At 48.2% G+C, this 16,956-nt stretch overlaps 1 protein-coding gene across 1 annotated transcript in view; it reads left to right on the forward strand.

The window, feature by feature from the left end:
- The first annotated feature begins 11,740 nt into the window (after positions 1 to 11,740).
- C10H1orf94 (chromosome 10 C1orf94 homolog) overlaps positions 11,741 to 16,956 on the forward strand; it is a 28,969-nt gene continuing 23,753 nt past the window's right edge. Inside the window, exon 1 of the mRNA XM_066639072.1 lies at positions 11,741 to 12,018. Within this exon, the coding sequence (XP_066495169.1) occupies positions 11,741 to 12,018 (278 nt within the window). The remainder of the gene's footprint in view (positions 12,019 to 16,956) is intronic.

Below are 16,956 nucleotides of genomic sequence, written 5' to 3' on the forward strand. Positions count from 1 at the left end.
AGAGGGTTCAGGAGGCCCGCAGGCCCCCCCATGGGTATCCCCCAAGAGGCAGATTGAAGCAATAAACTAGTCAGAGCCACTTCTGGTTTACCAGGAGACAATGGGGTAAACCAGACATCGCTCTGACTTGGAGCAATAAACTGCTTAGGGGAACCGACAGAGGGGGCTGCAGGCCTCCTGGCCTATCCGGGGCTTGCTTATACCCCCCCCCCCCCAAGGAGACAAGCTTTTGGGTGCCAACAGCATCATGATGACTACAGCAGAGCCAGGGCATATCCCCCCTCCCAGTCCCTGCCTCCATAAGCATTCACCAGCAGTTCTCAGTGAGTTTGAGAACCGCTGCCCTAAACGGTTTAGACCTCGGGTACCTTAAGGACCTTGTCCTGAGATTCTGCTAACCCACTGAGATTTGAGGAAGAAGGGATGCTGATTCAACTGCCTTCACTTCCTGGAGCTTGACTAATGAACAAAAGACAAGGGCCTCCTCTGTGTTGGCCCCAGTGGTGTGGAACTCTCTTCCTCAGGAAGCTCATGCTCTCCCCCTTTGCATTTAAAATGGCCCTAAAGGCCCTCCTGGTCCAGTTATCTTTTCATGAATGAATACTGCTGTGGGGTTCAGTTAAGGATTGAAAACGTTGCCCTGCTGGATTTGTAATTTTGGGTGCTATTCTTCTCTGTGTTTAACAAAACTCTTTTAATGTACAATATTTGCTTCCCTGTTTTAAAACGTGCATGTTTTTGTTTGGTCCCCCAGTGCTCAGGCAATAAGGTGGGAGATATATCCAAAAATAAAATAAGAGGATGCCCCAAGGTGAGATTTGCCTCCGCTTGTGAGGCTGAATTCACAGCACCAGTCACCTCCTGGAGGTGCAAAGAAGCAGAAATGGCCTAACAGGAGCTGTCGCTTTCGGAGTTTGTTTCTGTAAAAGGAATTTATGTCCTGAATCATCACCAGTGAAAACTTGCATGAGAGCAGGTGGAGGACAGATGTGGACACCCCCTCCCCCGCCATGCCATTATTGTGTAATACGGGTTCCTGTTCACAATCACTTTCGGGGTGTGTGTGTGTGTTCTCTACAGCAGGCGGTATTTGACTCCACAAATACAATTGTCTTGTGAAGGTATCAGTGCAAATGAAGTCTGGCCATGCCTTGTCATGACTTCTGTGATTAATGTGGTTCTTTACACACTTAAGCCCCATTGGATTTACTCCTCAGTAAGCAGGCATGGGATTTTTATAGAAGTTTTTTTGTGAAATGACATGACCTAGCCCTTATGTTTTTATTGAGAAAAATAGTGGCTGTAAAAAGCCAGGGACACAGTCCAAATCTACCTTGCCTGTGTAGCGTGGGGAGTAAGCTTGGTCCATGCCACCCTCCCCCCAAAAAAGAGTACAGAGTTGCTGCTCACCCTTTTTCTCCCTCACCACATGTGCACCAGTGTGCCCCACCCCATCTCATTATCTAGCAATGCCCTTTCCCATAGCTAAGGTTTTTTAAAATAAGCTGCTCAAAACAATAAAGGGAACCTTAAACACATCCGAGATCTGAATGAACAAAATATTCCTATTAAATGCTTTGTTCCTGACATAGTTGAATGTGCACACAACAAAATCACACAACAATCATCAATGGAAATCACATTTATCAACCCATGGAGGTCTGGGTTTGGTGCCATACTCAAAATTGAAGTGGAAAAACACACTACAGGCTGATCCAACTTCAATGTAATGTCCGTACAGCAAGTCAAAATGAGGTTCAGTAGTGTGTGTGGCCTCCACGTGCCTGTATGACCTCCCTACAACGCCTGGGCATGCTCCTGATGAGGTGGCGGACAGTCTCCTGAGGGATCACCTCCCAGACCTGGACTAAAGCATCCGCCAACTCCTGGACAGTCTGTGGTGCAATGTGGCGCTGGTGGATGGAGCGAGACATGATGTCCCAGATGTGCTCAATTGGATTCAGGTCTGGGGAACGGGCGGGCCAGTCCAGAGCATCAGTGCCTTCATCTTGCAGGAACTGCTGACACACTCCAGCCACATGAGGTCTAGCATTGTCTTGCATTAGGAAGAACCCAGGGCCAACCGCGCCAGCATATGGTCTCACAAGGGATCTGAGGATCTCATCTCAGTACCTAATGGCAGTCAGGCTACCTCTGGCGAGCACATGGAGGGCTGTGCGGCCTCCCAAAGAAATGCCACCCCACACCATTACTGACCCACTGCCAAACAGGTCATGCTGGAGGATGTTGCAGGCAGCAGAACGTTCTCCCTGCCATCTCCAGACTCTGTCACGTCTGTCACATGTGCTCAATGTGAACCTGCTTTCATCTGTGAAGAGCACAGGGCGCCAGTGGTGAGGTTGCCAATCTTGGTGTTCTCTGGCAAATGCCAAACGTCCTGCACAGTGTCGGGCTGTCAGCACAACCCCCACCTGTGGACGTCGGGCCCTCATACCACCTTCATGGGTCTGTTTCTGACTGTTTGAGCAGACACATGCACATTTGTGGCCTGCTGGAGGTCATTTTGCAGGGCTCTGGCAGTGCTCCTCCTGTTCCTCCTGGCACGAAGGCGGAGGTAGCGGTCCTGATGCTGGGTTGTTGCTCTCCTACGGCCTCCTCCACGTCTCCTGGTGTACTGGCCTGTCTCCTGGTAGCGCCTCCATGCTCTGGACACCACACTGACAGACACAGCAAACCTTCTTGCCACAGCTCGCATTGATGTGCCATCCTGGATGAGCTGCACTACCTGAGCCACTTGTGTGGGTTGCAGACTCCGCCTCATGCTACCACTAGAGTGACAGCACCGCCAGCATTCAAAGGTCACCCAAACATCAGCCAGAAAGCATAGGGACTGCTAAGTGGTCTGTGGTCACCACCTGCAGACCCACTGAAAATCAGACCCACCATCACTTCTCTCCAAAAAGCTGAGTGAAAAAACCTGGTCCTTACATCACTCCCAAAGGAGTATAGTGTAGGGGCCAATCAGACCTCCAAGAGCATCACAACAGGACCAGCCATACAGGATATGGGGCCCAATTGTCATTTTTTTCTGCAGGGCCCCAGCTTCTCAGCCAATCCTAAAAAATGCACATTACACATATATTAACATATTAGTCTTTGCAGATAAATTTTTACACTGTTCTATAATTAACATGTAATTCAAGTTCAGTAAAAAAAAAAATTCAAAATATAAACACTACCAACTTTTTAAGAATTGAAAGAAAATTTAAAATTGTTACTGCTATCTATAAATAGAGACGGAGAAATTATATTTCTTTGCAGATTTTAGTGTTTTCCTAAGGCAGAAATACAGAAAGTAGTGTTGTGTGTTTTTATTTTGTTATGGCCATTTTCTCCCACCTCTGTAAAGCCTGCAATATGGAGTGTGCATTTGGCAAGATTACCCTAGCATAGGGCAGGATCATTTGTTATACAAATGACACATGCAGAGGAGAGCAGCAAGATTACCCCTCACCTGACCCCCACAGCAGCATCCATTCATTCACAAAAAGCTAACTGGACCAGCAGGATCTTTAGGGCTATGTTAAATGCCAAGATAGAGTGGAAAGCATGAGCCTCCTGAGGAAGAGTGTTCCAAAGCCAAGGAGAAAACCCTATCTTGTGCTTGTCGGTCAAGACTCAGGAAGTTAAGACTGTTGAATCAACATCCCCCTCTTCCTCAAACCTTAGCAGGCTGCTGGAAACCCCTTAGGCATGGGGCCTAATTGGGCCTAATTGGTTCAATTGACATAAACCAAGCCTTGGCCCATACAGTGGCACCACCATCAAAACAGCCCTCCTACTGGATGCCCAATGTGCCTCCAAAGGAAAGGCATCCTGTGCAAGACAGTGGTGATGACTGAGGAGGCATGTATGCATCACAGTGCACTATTCACACATTACATTCAAGGTGTGTACTGTTGGTAGATGGAGTACAGATGGAGATACCTCTCCAAATGGCCCCAGCCTTGTGGGCTAAAAAACACATATACTCCATGAGTGCCTTTGGCCTGCCTCCTCTCACCCTTGCTCAATTTGTGCGTAAGGAGGTCCACACTGCTTGGACACAGGTGCGCACAAGCAAGCACAGTGATGCTCCAGGAAGGAGGAAGAGCATGGGTGGTCACAGGACTGCCCAGACTAAGCCATTCCTGCCCAACGTTGCATATATGCAACAGAGACCAAAAGTGTACACCTGTGGGCCAGGCAATAATGGGTTAATGACTGCTGACCTACATGTCTGTACAGTAATTAGCACATTACATTTATGTCCCACCTTTTCCCTGCACTCAAGGCAGGCTTACAGAATAAAAACAGATACTAATTAAATTAATACCGGCATGCCCTCTTTAAAAACTCCAGTCCGTAATGTCATTCAAAAGCCTTCCTAAATAAAAAGATCTTAAGGCCACACTGAAAGGTCTCCAAAGAGGACAGACTTAATTCCAGGGGGAGGAAATTCCACAAACCAGGAGCCACCACCAAGGCGGCCCTATTTTAAACTGTCTCCCCCCCCCTCACCTCTGCTGGTGGCAACACAGTCAGAAGGGCCCCTCTGAAGACCTCAGAATATGGATAGTATTATAGGCAAGGAGGCACTCTCTCAAACACCCTGGTCCCCAGCCATAAAGGGCTTTAAAAGTAAAAACTAGTATTTTGAATTTACCAGTCATACAGCTTGATCTGTGCTCTGCATTTTTGAGGGCCCTGCTTCCTACATTGCCTTTGAAACGCATCCGCCTCACAGCAACCATCATAAACCTCATAACAGCCAGGTAAGGAGAGTCCAAATATTGTAATCAAGGCTGAAAGAGAGAGAGAAAAAAAAGCCTCATTTCCTTTTGTATCTTTACCCATGCATGCATCCAACGCTAATTGGGTAAGAGGCACTTTTTCAAGTGGGTGCTCCTCTTTTATTTAGCAGGGAGAGAGTAACTGGCCCACCTCACCCCAGCACTGTCTGTTCTAGTGGCTGTCTGCTGGTGTTCTTTTTGCATCTTTTTAGATTGTGAGACCTTTTGGGACAGGGAGCCATTTAGTTATTTGATTTTTCTCTGTAAACCGCTTTGTGAACTTTTAGTTGAAAAGCGGTATATAAATACTGTTAATAATAATAATAATTTGTAAGAAAGGAGCCCCCTCCCAGCTCTGAGACCCCAAAGATGTGACCAGTAAACACAGACCAACTCCCCCTACACATTACGTTCCTTAAGCGAGATGTAGGAATACAGCCAAAGGTCACCTAGTGCATTAATGATGGAGTCAAACTACAAATTCAGGACTTCCTCACTTGTAACTCACAAGTTTTTATCACCCAACTTACCTAGGAGTAGAGCCACCCGGGAGCCAGTCTGTAGGTTGGGCAAGTAGCAGCAGGAGGAGGAGGGAGCCTGCCTTAGCCCCTGTGGCTTGCAGGGGAAATGGAGCCGCAGGCAGACCCTCACTCCCGCTGGGGAGGGCGGCAGCAGCAAGGCCAAGGAGCAAACTACGGCAAGCCATGGCTGGGCAGCCAGTGGTACCCTGGCCTGTTCCTGAGCCTGGTGCTGGGGCCGTGGGGGACCAAACCAGCCAGTGACCAGCTGGGCAGGCCTCTGGCCAATGGCACAGGGCTCCAGGGCTCACCATAACCTCATTGCCTGCTGGTCAGTGTGGGCAACACAGCCTGCAAGCCCAGGCCATGCAAGGGGGTGGGCAACAGTCCCTGCAGCCTGGTTGGCAAGCAGAGCGGGTGGGAGGGACCCAGGTGAGAAAGCTCAGGTGGCCAGCATTGGAACTCTCACAGGGAGGAAGGGGCGGAGCCAAAGGGGGCTGCTCTCTAGCATAAAGCCCCGCCCAGCCAGGCCTGAAGGCAGGTTAGACCAGTGTTTCTCCAACTGTGGGTTGTGAGCCAATTTCAGGTGGGTCTTCATACATGGCAATATTTTGTTTTAATATATTAGACTTGACACTACCATGGTATGTGGCTGCATCTGGGGAAATATTGCAGCTCTGTACTTTGAACAGGCTACAATGTATATGCTCTTAACAATAAGAACATAAGAGCAGCCCCACTGGGTCAGGCCATAGGCCCGTCTAGTCTAGCTTCCTGTATCTCACAGCAGCCCACCAAATGCCCCAGGGAGCACACCAGATAACAAGAGACCTGCAAGGCCTCCTGGGAATTGTAGTTAAGAACATAAGAACAGCCCCACTGGATCAGGCCATAGCCCCATCTAGTCCAGCTTCCTGTATCTCACAGCGGCCCACCAAATGCCCCAGGGAGCACACCAGATAACTAGAGACCTCATCCTGGTGCCCTCCCTTGCATCTGGCATTCTGACACAGCCCATTTCTAAAATCAGGAGGTTGTGCATACACATCATGGCTTGTACCCCGTAATGGATTTTTCCTCCAGAAACTTGTCCAATCCCCTTTTAAAGGCATCCAGGCCAGATGCCGTCACCACATCATGTGGCAAGGAGTTCCACAGACCGACCACACGCTGAGTAAAGAAATATTATCTCTTGTCTGTTATAACTTTTCCAACACTCAATTTTAGTGGATGTCCCCTGGTTCTGGTGTTACGTGAGAGTGTAAAGAGCATCTCTATCCACTCTGTCCATCCCCTGCATAATTTTGTATGTCTCAATCATGTCCCCCCTCAGGCGTCTCTTTTCTAGGCTGAAGAGGCCCAAACGCCGTAGCCTTTCCTCATAAGGAAGGTGCCCCAGCCCCGTAATCATCTTAGTCGCTCTCTTTTGCACCTTTTCCATTTCCACTATGTCTTTTTTGAGATGTGGCGACCAGAACTGGACACAATACTCCAGGTGCGGCCTTACCATAGATTTGTACAACGGCATTATAATATTAGCCGTTTTGTTCTCAATACCCTTCCTAATGATCCCAAGCATAGAATTGGCCTTCTTCACTGCCGCCGCACATGGGGTCGACACTTTCATCGACCTGTACTACTAACAATGATAGTAAATGGGGCTTACTCCTGAGTAAGTGTGGGTAGGATTCAGAATGTTCCTGCTTGATGATGTCACTTCTGGTGGGGGTGCAATCCCTTTCCCCCCACAACCCTACTGATGCCACTTGGGCTAGGCTGACATTGGTGAGGCCAGACTCTCAGGTGCCCCACAGCTGCCTCCTGCAACCCAGGGGGTTCTCCCATGTCCTAGACCAGACAGTAACTTTTCCCTTTTCAAAAGGAATCTGCACACTTTGTTTGTTGTAGGCTTATGTGCATTGTATTGGCAACCTTCAGTCTCAAAAGACTCTGGTATCGCGCTCTGAAAGGTGGTTCTGGAACAGCGTCTAGTGTGGCTGAAAAGGCCGATTCGGGAGTGACAATCCCTCCCACACCGGGAGCAAGTGCAGTCTGTCCCTGGTCTGTCTCCCTGGCTGTGGGCCTTCCTTCTTTGCCTCATTGCCTCAGACTGTTGGCCAAGTGTCTCTTCAAACTGGGAAAGGCCATGCTGCACAGCCTGCCTCCAAGCAGGCCGCTCAGAGGCCAGGTTTCCCACTTGTTGAGGTCCATCCCTAAGGCCTTCAGATCCCTCTTGCAGATGTCCTTGTATCGCAGCTGTGGTCTACCTGTAGGGCGCTTTCCCTGCATGAGTTCTCCCTAGAGGAGATCCTTTGGGATCCGGCCATCATCCATTCTCACGACATGACTGAGCCAACGCAGGCGTCTCTGTTTCAGCAGTGAATACATGCTAGGGATTCTGAGTACAGAAGTGTACTCAGGACGCAAGCTCTGTAGACCTGGATCTTGGTATGTTCCGTCAGCTTCTTGTTGGACCAGACTCTCTTTGTGAGTCTGGAAAATGTGGTAGCTGCTTTACCGATGCGCTTGTGCTTATGTGCTTACAATTTTATATTAATGTGTGCTTAGATCCATTTGTTTCATTAACTCACATGCTTTTTTTTAAGCACACATGTGATTGCTCTCTATGCTATCCAAGATATATAAAGTCTAGAACACATTTTATGTCTAAGATTCTACAGGCTTCAACTGTGAACCTGGAGCCCTGCATAAAGAAAAAGGTTTCCAATTAGGCTCCTAAGACTGGCCTTGTTGGCTGTCATAAGATTCCTTATTCATCAGCGGTGCTTCCAGAAACCTGGTTTACAGGTCACGATTGTGATAGCCACTTTGAACTGGCTTTTGCACTTGTGCCTGGAACCAGCAGCCTGAACTTCAAGCATTGCCAGGTGATCCTGTTTATCTCCATGTTGCAAAAGGTATTGCTCACCTGCAAAACTCAGTTTTCTTTGCATACAGTGAAAGCCAAAAGCGCAAGTCACAGCCTTGTTCTTTTTCCACACATTTTTTCCCCTGACCTTAGCACCTGACAATGCTTGTTAAAACGATCAGATGAAGGTTTTTATACCATTCCTTTAACATACCAGCACAGCTTCATCTGCTGAGGCTGCAATCCTAACCACACTTTCCTGACAGTAAGCCCCGCTGAACAAAATAGGACTTACTTCTGAGTAGACCTGGTTAGGATTGTGCCCTGGATGTATGTGGCATGTCAAGCTGTTGTTTAAGGGCACAGAATCTGGGCCAGGAAAAACGGTAAACCTTCCTAAACCCAGATTACATAGGTTAGGGGTGGCCAAACTTTTAACATTTGGGCTCCTGGACTTTCAACAATTGTGTAGAAGAGGGAATTTCAGCAAGTGCCTCTTCTCATCTGTGAAATGACAAGTGGCACCTGCTGAAAAATTCCCTCTTCTACACAATTGTTAAAGGTCCAGGAGCTCTAAAGTTAAAAAGCTGGCCACCCCTGAGTTAGGGATTGAATGTTGTCACTTAGTGATAAGGGAAGTCACTCTGTGCATGCTTCTGTTCTTTCCCTCACCTGTTTCTGGGCTGGGCCCTGGGAGAAGAAATAGGCTCAGAATCTGATCCTAATTGAAATGAAGCCCTGAATATTTGAAAGTATCAAAATTAAAAATAAAGAATTGCCAATAGTTATTGCGATCCAGTCTTTTAAAGCCTCCTTCAGCATTTGAGTACAAACCATAAAGAAATATTTGCTCTGCACTGCCACCTTTAGGCCAAAGACACATTGCAAGCACAAGAAAGGGAAGCACTTAAGGAGGGAAGCCCCTCATTCAAACCATGGTGCCTTGGGTGGGAGACAGAGGAGAATCAGGAGGGGAAGGAAAAAGAAGCAGTTGCCTCTGAACTGGGTTTTTGAGCAGTGGAGCATCTTACAGGCTTAAGAGATGGCATCATGGTGATTGTTTTCATAGAGTGCACTTCTTAGATCAAAACTTAATAATAGATATTAATTGTGATCATTATTACAGTGGAGGATGAAAGGGGTGACTTGGGGAGGGGGGTACCAGGACACCAAGATGCAGATCTCTTATTGTTGTGTTGTGTGCTCCCTGAGGCATCTGGTGGGCCCCTGTGAGATGCAGGAAGCTGGACTAGATGGGCTCTTGGCCTTTATCCAGCAGGGCTTTTCTTATGTTCTTATGTAAATGAAGTGTAATCAGTTTCCAAATAGGAATAAGTGGGGGGAGGGGGCAAATTTCACTAAAGAAATTTAAAGTTGATTTTTGTTGAATGATCTAAATGGGGTGTCATGATCAGCTCCAAAAAAATGTATCACTGCACCCTGTCAGTGGGTGAGCACATACTTTGTAAGCAGAGAGTCCTCTGGTCAATCTTGAGCATTACTAGTCAATGTGGGTGGTGCTGAACTGAGCTGGATGGTCCAAGGGTCTGAGTTGGTGTGGCTTCATATGTAGGGAAGGGACTAGCTTTGCATGGAGAAGGCTGCGGTTCAAACTCTGGCATTTTCCTCTCCAGGTTGGGCATGGAAAGAATCCAGTTGGAAACATCGAATGGTAAAGAGACGATACTGGGACGAAGAGTGACTCTTACCCCCAGCTGCGAAAAATATAAGAGACCCCCAGTTTGCAGGGGTGAGGCTGCATTCATTTCCTCTATAGTCATCTGACCTGCTCTTGCTATAGAAGCCAGTGACCAACTAAACAGGGGCATGGCAGCCTCTGCGTTTAAAAACGGTGCAGTGTTTTATTGGCTATTTAATCTCACTGGGTATCTGGTTTGACTTATTACGGAATAGCTGCAGTTCAAAAATGTTAAGGAGCATTTATGCATTTGGTCTGGCAGTCAGGACACTATTTTAAAATGGGACCCCCCCCTCCCGCCCCTGATTTCCTTCCTAGACACAGGGAGGAAGAAAATAGGGGCTGGACCAAGTAGTGGTATGTATGTATGTATTCAATCAATAGATTTTTACCCTGCCTTTCCTCTGCTTGAGCAGATGCCTATGAAACCCCCACAGCTACGCCCCATTAAAAGAATACAAAATAACCATTAATTGATTTGCTTAGCTATGTAAACTGCTTTGTGAATGACTTTTTGCTGGAAAGCAAAACAAAACTTGGACCTCTTTATCTGTGGGTCCAGACCCATGGATTTGACTTAACATGGGTCCTGACCTGTATCTGGAAGGCCTCCCGGACATGACCAGAAGTGTCTTCTGAACATAAGAACAGCCCCACTGGATCAGGCCATAGGCCCATCTAGTCCAGGTTCCTGTATCTCACAGCGGCCCACCAAATGCCCCAGGGAGCACACCAGATAACAAGAGACCTCATCCTGGTGCCCTCCCTTGCATCTGGCCTTCTGACATAGCCCATTTCTAAAATCAGGAGGTTGCGCATACGCATCATGGCTTGTACCCTGTAATTGATTTTTCCTCCAGAAACTTGTCCAATCCCCTTTTAAAGGCGTCCAGGCCAGTTGCCATCACCACATCCTGTGGCAAGGAGTTCCACAGACCAACCACATGCTGAGTAAAGAAATATTATCTCTTGTCTGTTATAACTCTTCCAACACTCAATTTTAGCGGATGTCCCCTGGTTCTGGTGTTATATGAGAGTGTAAAGAGCATCTCTCTATCCACTCTGTCCATCCCCTGCATAATTTTGTATGTCTCAATCATGTCCCCCCTCAGGTGTCTCTTTTCTAGGCTGAAGAGGCCCAAACGCCGTAGCCTTTCCTCATAAGGAAGGTGCCCCAGCCCAGTAATCATCCTAGTCTCTCTCTTTTGCACCTTGGATGGTCACCTGGATGCACCTGGTGCATCCTGGATGCACCTGGTCACCTTGGATGCACCTGGATGGGTCACATCCAGAGATCCCCTGAGGCCCCCACCCACCCCCGCCTGCCCGAGAACTTAAAATCCGTTTGTGTGATATCCGGGTGTGTGTGTGTGTGTGTCCGTCCTGGAACTAATCCCCCATAGATACTGGGGGGGGAGAACTTGTATAAATACTCTTAATAATAATTGTGCACTAACACTAATAGCAGGTAAATAGTTGGACATTCCAAGAGCCATAAAAAGTAATAATACCTTCGGTGGCAGTCACATTCCCACTGAGGTGCCCCAGATATCAGAGTGCCACTGAAGGAAGGAAAGCAAGCTCTTTGAGTTTGTCTCCATGTGTTCTGTGGACATCTTCAGCAAAGGTGATGTATCTGTTTCCTTGTGGCTGCTTCGGAGGGAGTCCTTAGGACTTTCTCTAGCTCCACCTGGGTGTTATCCTTCAAATCAGTTGCCGTGCTGCGAGAGTTCTACGGTTACTTGGCTACCGGGGTTGTTGGAACAAAACAAAGCTGTGCGCACACCATGCACACACAAGTCTATGGACAGCTCCCTTTGCTCCTTAAGTTTTTGCCCTGTTCTTTAGTGCGCAAAGCAAGATGCTGACTGGTAGGAATAACCTTCAGTGCTCGGCTGTCAACCCGAAAGGCTCTTTTCCCCTTGGCCCTTTCCCAAGACACATATGGATTCATCACAACACCCCCCAGGACAGTTTGGACAAAGCCTGCCATGAGATCTGGAAAAGGGTTCAAGGCCTCCCCGAGGAACTCCAGCCAAGGTCCTCATCGCCACTTCTCCAACTGGGCTGTCACCCAGTCATGTCTTCTGAGGCCCTCCGAGAAGACAATAGTAGTTCTTGCAGCAGCTCTCAAAAGGAGTGAGTTTTAAAAAACAAAAGCTCTCCCCCACCGCTTGAAAGGCAAGAGGGAGTCCTTCCAAACTTGTGCACCTGTAGAAGCGCTACCTCACTGGGTGAAATTAGGGTACTTCCAGACAAGCTTTATATAGAGTGGGCACTCCTTATTTGTGGATTTGGCACCTGTGAATTTCATAAGAACATAAGAACAGCCCCACTCGATCAGGCCAAAGGCCCATCTAGTCCAGCTTCCTGTATCTCACAGCGGCCCACCAAATGCCCTAGGGAGCACACCAGATAACAAGAGACCTGCAAGGCCTCCTGGGAATTGTAGTTAAGAAATAAGAACAGCCCCACTGGATCAGGCCATAGGCCCATCTAGTCCAGCTTCCTGGATCTCACAGCGGCCCACCAAATGCCCCAGGGAGCACACCAGGTAACAAGAGACCTGCAAGGCTTCCTGGGAATTGTAGTTAAGAACAGCCCCACTGGATCAGGCCATAGGCCCATCTAGTCCAGCTTCCTGTATCTCACAGCGGCCCACCAAATGCCTCAGGGAGCACACCAGATAACAAGGGACCAGCATCCTGGTGCCCTCCCTTGCATTGGCATTCTGACATAACCCATTTCCAAAATCAGGAGGTTGCACATGCACATCATGGCTTGTAACCTGTAATGGATTTTTCCTCCAGAAACGTGTCCAATCCCCTTTTCAAGGCATCCAGGCCAGATGCCATCGCCACATCCTGCGGCAAGGAGTTCCACAGACCAGCCACACGCTGAGTAAAGAAATATTTTCTTTTGTCTGTCCTAACTCTCCCAACACTCAATTTTAGCGGATGTCCCCTGGTTCTGGTGTTATGTGAGAGTCTAAAGAGCATCTCTCTATCCACTCTGTCCATCCCCTGCATAATTTTGTATGTCTCAATCATGTCCCCCCTCAGGCGTCCAGAACACAAATTGACCCGGTCTATATGAGGATAATTGATGTCCCCCATGATTACAACCCTGTCCCTCCTTGTCACTTCCCTGATCTGTTTCCTCATTTCAAGGTCCCCTTCCGGTTTCTGGTCTGGAGGACGATAGTATGCCCCCAGTATTATATTGCTCCTCAGGCCTGGTAATTTAACTCACAGAGATTCTATGATGGAGTCGGACCCACCTTCAGTCTCTACTTTGATGGATTCTGTCCCTTCCTTAACATAAACACACCCTCCAACACACCCCTGCCTGTCCCTCCTGTAGAGTTTATAGCCCAGGATTGCAGTATCCCACTGGTTCTCCACATTCCACCAGGTTTCCGTTATGCCCGCTATGTCAATGTTTTCCTTTGTCACCAGACATTCCAGTTCTCCCATCTTTGCTCAGAGACTTTGGGCATTTGCATAAAAGCTTTTGTACATGGAATGCCCCAGGGTGGGCTGCTTATTAGCTCCTTTGTCCCTGCATCCTCTCATTGTGCCAAACTGTATATCGCATCCCATCACACTACCCAATCTCCCAATCTCTTCTCCTACTCTGTCTTTGCCTTGTTGTTCTCTAACCTCCCCATCCTCGTCCCATATGGATGAGGTGTCCCAAACCGGATGCCCCTCAGCTCCTGTCGGCCTTCCCCCAGGGATCAGTTTAAAAGCTGCTCTGCCATCTTTTTAATGTTATGCGCCAGCAGTCTGGTTCCATTCTGGTTCAAGTGAAGCCCGTCCCTCTTGTACAGGCCCCGCTTGTCCCAAAACGTTCCCCAGTGCCTAACGAATCTAAACCCCTCCTCCCTGCACCACTGTCTCATCCATGCATTGAGACCCCTGATCTCCACCTGACTAGCTGGCCCTGCGCGTGGAACAGGTAGCACTTCAGAGAACGCTACCTTTTGAGGTCCTGGCTTTCAGCTTCCTACCCAATAGCCTACATTTGGCCTCCAGGACCCCCCAGCTACACTTGCCCACGTTGTTGGTGCCAACATGCACCACAACCACTACCTCCTCCCCAGCACTGTCTACCAGCCTGTCTAGACGAGAAGTGATGTCCTCAACCTTCGTACCAGGCAGGCAAGTCGCCATGCGGTCCTCACATCCGTCGCAAACCCCCCCCTCTATGTTTCTAATAATCAAATCCCCACTACAAGAAGCCTCCGACCCCCCTCCCACCGAGGAGTATCCTGAGTGCGTTCGGATACGGGCCCATCCCCTGGAGATAGGGTCCCCCTTAGGGGATTGTTTCCCTCCTCTCCAGGATGACATCCTCCAGCCTTGAGACTACCCACCCGGGCAGCTGAGAAGCTGCACGCCTGAGTTTGGGACGAAGCCTGATCATCCCCGCAAGTCCCCCACAGTCCTTCTCTGCCTGCCTCTGCTTCTCCAGGTTGGCCACCAAGGCTTCAAGAGAGCAGACGCATTCCCTGAATCCCTGGAGCTCCTTGCACCGAGGACACACCCATGACTTATGCCCCAGAGGCACATAGTCATACATGTGGCACTCAGTGCAAAACACTAGATAGCCCCCACCTTGCTGCTGGCTGTCTGACTGCATTGTTTGTTTGTTTGTTTGTTTGTTTGTTTGGGGGTACTTAAAAACCCTTCACTGGTTTGCTGCCCTCTTCTCAAGGGAAGAGAAGGACAGTGTCTGGGGCCCTGGCCTCCTTACCTTGCTGCTGAACTCGCACTGAGGCTAAACTCGCGGTGCCTCACCTGGCACTTTGTTCCTGAGGCACTGGGTTCCCAGAGGCCACACGCGCTTCTACAGAGAGGGGGTGCCAACCCACCCAGCGGGGGTGCCAACCCACTCCCAGATGAAACCGAAAGAGCCTTCTAGTCATGTCCAGAAGGTGTTCTGAGGTGCAGGCAGGTTTCTTGCGCCTCACCATGTCTCAGAAAGCCCCCCAAAGGTGTGCAAAAGGCACTTATGGGTTGTTTGTTTGTTTGTTTGTTTGTTTTTTGGGTGAATAAGCAGAAGTGCCTTTCAGAAGAGCTGGTGCAACCTTCTGACGGGCACTTCCAGTTTTCCAGGTCCTGCAGATCTCATTATCCGGGGGGAGGGGGGGTCTGGGAACAGATTCCTTGTGGATACTGAGGGCCCATTTTAGTGTTCACATCCAGAAATCCAGTGCTCCTTCATACAGCATGTTTGGGGACATGTGCTTTACCCTTTCTTGTTCTTGTTGTGGTCTGTTCAGAGACAGTCTTTGGGGTTGGCCAGCCGCTGGGACTCTGGTCAAGGGCCCATCCAGCTGACCTTTGTAGTTCTAATATTCGGGGGGCAGCAGCTGTCCTGGAGATTGTTGGGCCCAAGGCTGAACTTTGGCCCAGAGCTCATAGCAGGCTTGTTTCAGGACTTGGTCTCTTGTATCTGAGCAGAAACCTTTAAAAAAAAAAAAGTCATTGTGCTTTGAGTCATGCACTGCTGCTCTCAACAAAGGTGGATTTTTCCCCCCCCCCCTAATAAATGTGATAATTTTAGCACAGGGAATATATAGGCTGACAATGTCAGGTGAACCCCCCTCCCTTGATAAAGAAGGACTGAAAATGAAATGCAACGATTCCAAACTAAACTCCCTGTCCGGGAGTGTCCTTGGGATGCGGGAAACTATATTTCACAATGACAGTGTTCAAATAATGGGAGAGCATGCTCATTTCATTTATTTATTTTAATCCATAATGTCCTGAAAAGTCTGGGCTGTTTATGCCCCACCAACCATCTCCTTCAAATGGTGGCACTGCAATGTGGTCAGCTGGGCGGGGAACCACTCCACGTTGAATCCAGCTTGCCAGCACTGGAGAACCTATTTTGAATGCCAAGGACTTCTGAAGCCACAGACGTGTATCCTTGAGCACAAACAGAGTGCATATCCATTACTTTACCCCCCCCCCTTAAAAGTTTGGGGCCAAATGGTTTGGTTTTTAGGAAAGCTTGAGCTGTGTCGGCCTACCCATGAGGCCAAATTAATAATAATAATAATAAATAAATAATAAATAATAAATAAATAAATAAATAATATATATACTGTATTATATATATATATAAAAATAATAAATAAGTGGTATATAAATACTATTAACAATAATAATAATAATAATAATAATAATAATAATTATTATTATTATTATTATTATTATTATTATTATTATTGTTAACAGTATTTATATACCGCTTTTCAACTAGAAGTTCACAAAGCGGTTTACAGAGAAAAATCAAATAACTAAATGGCTCCCTGTCCCAAAAGGGCTCACAATCTAAAAAGATGCAAAAGAATATCAGCAGTATTGGCAACCTTCAGTCTCGAAAGACTATGGTATCGCGCTCTGAATAGTGGTTCTGGAACAGCGTCTAGTGTGGCTGAAAAGGCCAATCCGGGAGTGACAATCCCTTCCACACCGGGAGCAAGTGCAGTCTGTCCCTGGTCTGTCTCCCTGGCTATGGGCCTTCCTTCTTTGCCTCTTTGCCTCAGTCTGTTGGCCAAGTGTCTCTTCAAACTGGGAAAGGCCATGCTGCACAGCCTGCCTCCAAGCAGGCCGCTCAGAGGCCAGGGTTTCCCACTTGTTGAGGTCCACTCCTAAGGCCTTCAGATCCCTCTTGCAGATGTCCTTGTATCGCAGCTGTGGTCTACCTGTAGGGCGCTTTCCCTGCACGAGTTCTCCATAGAGGAAATCCTTTGGGATCCGGCCATCGTCCATTCTCACGACATGACCGAGCCAACGCAGGCATCTCTGTTTCAGCAGTGCATACATGCTAGGGATTCCAGCACGTTCCAGGACTGTGTTGTTTGGAAAATATTGACTATCTAACTCCTAAAAGCAGGTGACAGTAAAGCCTCTGTCTTGGTATAGACACTTGTTGAGGTCCATCCCTAAGGCCTTCAGATCCCTCTTGCAGATGTACCAGCAGACAGCCACTAGAACAGACATTGCTGGGGTGAGGAGGGCCAGTTACTCTCCCCCTGCTGAAAAAGTAGCAAATAAAGCTGTC

The sequence above is a fragment of the Tiliqua scincoides genome, chromosome 10, assembly GCF_035046505.1.
Source record: "Tiliqua scincoides isolate rTilSci1 chromosome 10, rTilSci1.hap2, whole genome shotgun sequence".
Lineage (NCBI taxonomy): Eukaryota > Metazoa > Chordata > Lepidosauria > Squamata > Scincidae > Tiliqua > Tiliqua scincoides.